The sequence below is a fragment of the Dipodomys ordii genome, unplaced genomic scaffold (genome assembly GCF_000151885.1).
Source record: "Dipodomys ordii isolate 6190 unplaced genomic scaffold, Dord_2.0 Scaffold18, whole genome shotgun sequence".
Classification (NCBI taxonomy): domain Eukaryota; kingdom Metazoa; phylum Chordata; class Mammalia; order Rodentia; family Heteromyidae; genus Dipodomys; species Dipodomys ordii.
This window is the reverse complement of record NW_012267234.1, coordinates 12,250,593-12,257,734: the sequence shown is the minus strand read 5'-3', so window position 1 is coordinate 12,257,734 and position 7,142 is coordinate 12,250,593. Positions and strand designations below refer to the sequence as shown.

Sequence of the window (7,142 nt, the reverse complement as noted above, 5' to 3'; positions counted from 1 at the left end):
GCTCAAGGCTAGCGCTCTACCACTTGAGCCACAGCGCCACTTCCGGCTTTTTTCTTTTTGCTTATGTGATGCTGAGGAATTGAACCCAGGGCCTCGAGCATGCAAGGCAAGCACTCTACCACTGAGCCACCTTCCCAGCCCGTTTTCTGGTTTTTGAAGAGCAGATTTCAACAAAAACAAATGTCTTAGAAGGATGAGTGTCTGTGTTCACAGCACACCTTTTCTTACTCTCATTTGTGGTAGTCACCTAGCAACCTAAATCCTAAGGCTTGTGAGCTGAACAAAGGTGGCTACTTTCTGCTCATTTTTCTGTTTTTGTTTTTTTTAACTTTAAAAGTTTTAGATTTCCAGAAAAACTGTGAAGACAGAGTTCCAATGTACCTTTAACTGCCTTTCACTCATTACTAATTTCTTCACTAAAAATGTTTCACTTAACCAATATTCATACATCAGTATTAACTGCCTCCTCATTCTTCTCTTTGCTGTGACAATCTGTGACTTTCCTTGGTTTTAGTGAACAATTGATCGTTTAGGAGTTGGTTTTGTTTTGTGCTAATCCTGGGTCCTGAAATCATGGCGTGGACACTACCTTGAGCTTTTATTTGCTCAAGGCTGACACTACTACTTGAACCACAACTCTACATCTAGCTTTTTAGTGGTTAATTGGAGATAACAGTGTCACAAACATTCCTACCTGGGCTGATTTTAAACTATAATCCTCAGATCTCAGCCTCCTGAGTAGCTAAGATTATAGGTGTGAACCACTGCTGCTTCATTTTTTTGGTTTTTTTGCAACATTTTAGATTTTGACAAGAATTTGTGTTTATGAAATAATGTGGGCTGTATTTAAATGAACAACGACCTGTTCAGCCTTACCTGCCCTGCTCCAAAAGGATAATATCCTTCCATCCCATCTTGGAGAGGTGATAGGCCACAGATGTGCCCATGATTCCACCCCCACAGATGACCACCTGGGCCTGGGCAGGCAGGGAAACAGACTGAGCCTCGGCAGCTGTCATGTTGCATCTTGCTGAGGACCAATTCTGCCATCCTGAACTGGTTTTTTGTCTTCGAACAATAGACAGCAATCGGAAAAGCATCACGACTGTCACTAACCAGATGTGCTCTCATTCAGCTAAGGAAATCCCAAGAAGTCAAACTAAACAGAAAAGAAAACATATTTCATTTCAACAATTCAAACTAGAAAAAAAAAGAATTCAAACTAGACAGAAAAATATATTTCATTCCATTTAACACAGTAGGAGTAATAAGAAAAAAGATTTAGCAAATTAAGCTGAGCAACAATGGCTCACGCAATAATCATAGCTATTCAGGAGGCTGAGCATCAAGGATCACAGTTTGAAGCCAGCATGGGCAGGAAATAAGCCAAAACAAAACAAAAACAGAAGTAGAGCTGTGGCTCAAGTGGTAGAGGGCTATCCTGGAGCAAAAAAAAAAAAAAAGCTCTCAGGCACTGGTAGCTCACATCTGTAATTCTGGTTACTCAGGAGGCAGAGATCTAAGGATTGTACTTCAAAGCCACCCCAGGCAGAAAAGTTCATGAGACTCTTATCTCCAATTAACAGCCAGAAAACCAGAAGTGTCCCTGTGGCTCAAAGTGGTTGAGTACGTGCAAGCCCTGAGTCCAAACCCCACGGCTGACAGCCCCTCACCCCCACCCTCCCCCCCAAAAAAAGCTGAAGACAGCACTCAGGCCCCGAGTTCAAGTCCTAGGACTGGCACAAAAAAATAATAATAAATTTTAAAAAGAAGGTATCAGAGGGACACCAATGAATCCTGCCTGTACTCAGGAGACAACAAGCTAAGGATCACAGCTCAAAGCTGACCTGGGCAGGAAAATCCACGAGACTCTTAATTTCCCATTAACCAGCAAAAGCTGGAAGTGACACTATGGCTCAGGTGGTAGAACATCAGCATTGAGTGAAAAAGCTAAGGATGAGTGCCGAGGCCCTGGTACTGGCACAAAAAATAAAGTATCAAGCCAGGTGCTAGTGGCTCATGCCTGTAATCCTAGCTAAGATCTGAGGATCATGGCTCAAAATCAGCCAGGGCAGGAAAGTCCATCAGAACTTTGTCTCCAAATAACCAAAAAAACAAAAACAAAAACAAAAACGGATGTGACAACCAAAAAACAGAAGTGGCTCAAAGTGATAGACCTCTAGCCTTGAGCAAAAAGAACTCAGGGACAGTGCTCAGGCCCAGAGTTGAAGCCTTACAACAGAAAAATAAAAACAAGGTATCATATGTTCTCACTCATATATGGAAAACAAACCTATAATAGAAATCTTTTTTTTTTTTTCTGGTCCAGTCGTGGGGCTTGAACTCTGGGCCTGGGCGCTGTCACTCAGCTCTTCAGCTCAAGACACTTGAGCCACAGTGCCACTTCCGGCTTTTTTTTTTTTTTTTTTTGCTTATGCGGTACTGAGGAATCAAACCTAGGGCCTCATGCATGCAAGGCAAGCGCTCTACCACTGAGCCACCTTCCCAGCCCTATAATGGAAACCTTATTTCATAGCACCAGATACAATTCTTCAATTACTTTGAGGCTCATAGGAAAAAGTCACAACTCCTTAGTATAAAGTGCAATCCAGTTTTTTATTTTTGTTTTTTGCCAGGCCTGGGGCTTGAACTCAGGGCCCGGGCACTGTCCCTGAGCTTCTTTTGCTCAAGGCTAGCACTTTACGACTTGAGCCACAGCGCCACTTCCAACTTTTTCTGTTTACATGGTATTGAGGAATCGAATCCAGGGCTTCATGCATGCTAGGCTAGCACTCTACCACTAAGCTACATTCCCAGTCCAACAATCCAGTTTTTGGGTTTGTTTTGATCGCTGGCCTTACTGTTTTGTCCTCTCACACTGTGATCAAGCCCAATTAAACTTGTAATAATACGCCAAGCTTAACTTCCTTCATGCCCAGGACCTGTGCATCCTGTTCCTCTAACTGGCACTGTTTCTGCCATGCCTCCCTCAAAGAAAGATAATGGCCTCAAGTAACAGAGTATTCAACATCAGATGGCCCCGTCCATGAATAAACGCCTCTTCTGTGTCCTTCTATAGCATCCCACACTTTTCCCAACAAAAACTTCCCACATTGCTGAACTATTTGTATGCCAAGCAGGGAGGAACCCAGTGGAAAACCCAGGCTCTGAGACAGATCTAGGTGTGAAAGATAACTGAGAGGAGAGAGGGAGCGAGAGAGAGAGAGTCTCTCTTTCTCTGTCCCTCCAGTTCCTCATCTGTTATATGAGCTAAGAATATCTATTCCACATTGATTATCTACTTCATGAGGAAAGACTAGGCCATACAACCAATGCAGGAAGAATGGGCAACTAGTCCTTAAGAAACACTCAGAAAGTGGTTGCTATTACTCCCCAGTTAAATGGCACTCTCTGGAACCAGAGACCAACAATAATTTGTTCCTAGTTTCCAGGTACTTACCACAGGCACCTAGGAAACAAATGCTGGTGACAGAGAACAAAAGATATAGGAAAAAATATTAATGAACTACAGATCTCTAAATGAGGCCTTTAATTTCAAGGTTATAACAATAGTACTTGAAAGAATTTTCTGAGTTTTGTTGTGACAAGACAACACTATATAGACCAGGCTGGCCTCAAAACTCATTCTACCAGCCTCAGCCTTCCAGGTGCTGGGATTACAGGCATGAACACCAAACTCAGATTCTGAAAGAATTTTTAAGTCAAGTGCTAGTGGCAGATTATATGCCTGCAATCCTAGCTACTTGACAGGCTAAATCCAAGGATCCCAGTTCTCAGACCCTTACTTAACTATAGGGGCTCCCACCTGTGTGGGGAGATGAGCTTGGGAAGAACACCATGTTTCAAGGCCAGATCAAGGAAAAAAAGACTTCATCTCAAAAGAAGCTGAGCATGAAGATGTGTCCATCAAAACTACCAGGAGAAGCATAAAACAGGTGGATCATTTTCCAGGTGTGGATCCAGTCAAAGAGAAATGCTCTCTCAAAAATAACCAATGACTGGGCTGGAAATGTGGCTTAGTGGTAGAGTGCTTGCCTAGCATGTATTGAAGACCTGGGTTGGATTCCTCAGTACCATATAAACAGAAAAAGTCAGAAGTGGCACTGTGGCTCAAGTGGTAAAGTGCTAGCCTTGAGCAAAAGAAGCTCAGGAACAGTACCTAGGCTCTGAGTTCAAGCACAAGTATGGGCAATAATAATAATAATTAACAACAACAATAAACTACTAACTACTCAGGAGGCTGAGATCTGAAGATCCTACTTCAAAGCAAGCCTGGGCAGAAAAGCCTGTGTTTTTTTTTTTTTTGTCAGTCATGGGGCTTGAACTCTGGGCCTGAGAACTGTCCCTCAGTTCTTCAGCTCAAGGCGAGCGCTCTACCACTTGAGCTACAGCACCACTTTCGGTTCTCTGGTGGTTTATTGGAGATAGGAGTCTCATAGTCTTTCCTGCCAGGGCTGGCTTTGAACCGCGATTCTCAGATCTCAGCCTCCTGAGTAGCTAGGATTACAGGCATGAGCCACCAGCACCCGGCTCCTATGTGATTCTTATCTCCAAAAACCAGCAAAAAGTGAGTGAAAATATGGCTCAAGTGATAGTGCCAGCCTTGAATAGAGAGACCAAGTTTAAACCTCAGTACCAACCAACACACACACTTTCTCTCTCTCTCTATCTCTCTCTCTGCCTAGTGCTGGTAGCTAAAACCTGTAATCCTAACCACTCAGGAGGCTGAGATCTGAGGATCACTGTTCAAAGCCAGCCCAGGCAGGAAAGTCCATGAGATTCTTCAATTAACCACCTGAAAACTGGAAGTGGCTCTGTGGCTCAAGTCGTACAGCACTTGCCTTGAGCTGAAGAGTTGAGGGACAGCATCCAGACCCAGAGTTCAAGCCCCACAACCGATAAAAAAAAAAAAAAGAAACTGAGTTCAAGCCCCAGAAAGAGCACTTAAAAAGGGGCTCAGGTGTAGGATGTTAAAAGTAGCAAGTGCCCAAGGCTCTGAGTTCAAACCAAACCTGGCCCCCCCCCAAAAAAAAATTTCAAAGTCAAGTATGTTTAAAGGTACTTGCAAAATCCAAGACACTCCCTAAGTATTCAATTAGGGCCTCATCATAATCACATGAGGTAGGTATCTTCATCATGTCTAGTCTATAATTCAAAAAACTGAGGGTCAGACAGTGGGAAGTGACTCACTCTTAGTCCCATAATGCTACTGACAGAGCCAGTAGTGAGCCCAACCAGTATAGCACCAGAGTCTGCCATTTATCACTACTCTGTACTACCCTTGCAAAGAAAACCAGACAAGTAAGCAAAGTCGTGAGGACAGAACCTTAAGGCTCATGCCCTAGCAGGAAGAACGAAACTGCAAAGGTAAAAAGCATAAAAAAACAAGTGCCAGGATGGAATAAACCATAACAGCTCCGAGTAACAAGGCCAAACAAAGGTTGTTGAGTTTCTGCTCATCATGATTACTTCAAAGGAGGGAAGTTTAAAGTAGTAAACAAAGGACAGCTGGCACTAAGGTCCACTCCAGCAACAGGTCTGGTAGCAAAACCAGAGTAAAGCTTGACAACAAAGGAAGCTAACTCTACCAAAGACACAATGGAAGATGTCAGAAATAAATATCACCTGGTTTAATTCTTGTAAAGTTCCTGAAATCACTGTGAAAAACATTACTGAGAAATGTTCTGTGCTTAGAAAATACTTTCTGGGGGCTGGGAAGGTGGCTCAGTGGTAGAGCACTTGCCTTGCATGTTCTAGGCCCTGGGTTCGATTCCTCAGCACCACATAAGCAAAAAGAAAAAAGCCGGAAGTGGCGCTGTGACTCAAGTGGTAGAGCACTAGCCTTGAGCTGAAGAGCTGAGGGACAGCGCCCAGGCCCAGAGTTAAGGCCCCACGACTGGACCCCACCCCCAAAAAAACGAAAATACCTTCTGCTGAGCAATCTTTTTTGTTGTTGGTCGTGGTGGGGCTTGAACTCTGGGCTTGGGCACTGTCCCTCATCTTTTCAGCTCAAGGCAAGCACTCTACCTCTTGAGCCACAGCACCACTTCTGGTTTTCTGAGTGGTTTATTGGAGATGAGTCTCACACTTTCCTGCCTAGACTGGCTTTGAACCGAGATCCTCAGATCTCAGCCTCCTGAATAGCTAGGATTACAGCTGTGAGCCACCAACACCTGGCCTACTGAGCAATCTTAAGACCCAGGCTTGTTGTGCTCACAACTTTTTTGTTTGGCTGGTTTGGGGCGGTAGGTACCAGAAGTTGAACTCAGGGCTAGCACTCCTTTGGCTCACTTGCCCAGGCTGGTGCTCCTGTCCAGTACATGAAATCTTTTTTTTTCCCCTGTTATCTGAGCCTTTGGAGATGTTAACTGAGGTCTTTAGTTAAAATTCTGATAGGCTCAAAAACACTGTACCCTACCTTGATTTACTAGGAAGCTCCCTGATGCAGAAATTCTTTTTTAGTAGCTCTTAGGTATTTTTTCCAGAATGCACTTATTTACAGTGCTCTTATTTTTGACATATAATATTTACGGCTGCAGTAAATTTGATACACGTATACGATACATATTACATTAAGGTACATAACCAGTCAATGGAATCTGGAGGCATTTTCTGCCCGGGTGGCCTCAAACCTCGATTCTCTAGACCTCGGCCTTCTGAGTAGCTAAGATTACAAGTGTGAGCCACAGCCTTGCAGCCCAATCAGATCTTATACTAACCACAGCGGGGGGCAGGTGTCCCTTGCCCACTTTTCCTTCTGTCTGCAGCGCTGGCCAGGGGTGCGCTCAAGGAAGGCTGGTCCCAGGACAGACAGACTTGCCCCACCCCCCGCCCCACACACAGCAGGAGCAGATTCCAGGGTCCCCCTCTGCACTGCTGTCCTGCTAGTCTAGCCAGGGTGTCGTATTTTTTCAACACAAGGAAATCCAGACAGTGTCAGACACTGAAACAACACTAGCACGGAAAGGCGGGAGGGCCCCTTGCCTCCCACCCCGGTGCCACCGTGCACGCGCGAAGCGGGCGTGGACAGTGCTGACCGGCACGGGCCCCTCGCAGCGACCCCTCCAGGCTCGCGGCCGGAGGAGGCCCCCGCCCCGGCCTGGGCTCGCCACGCAGCTGCT

General features: G+C 45.0%; 1 protein-coding gene across 1 annotated transcript in view; it reads right to left on the bottom strand.

Annotated features, from left to right (window-relative positions):
* The window catches only part of Pdpr (pyruvate dehydrogenase phosphatase regulatory subunit), a 29,831-nt gene extending 28,676 nt beyond the window's left edge, over positions 1–1,155 (bottom strand). Inside the window, exon 1 of the mRNA XM_013012871.1 lies at positions 877–1,155. Within this exon, the coding sequence (XP_012868325.1) occupies positions 877–1,100 (224 nt within the window). The 5' untranslated portion in view covers positions 1,101–1,155. The remainder of the gene's footprint in view (positions 1–876) is intronic.
* Positions 1,156–7,142: the final 5,987 nt, after the last annotated feature.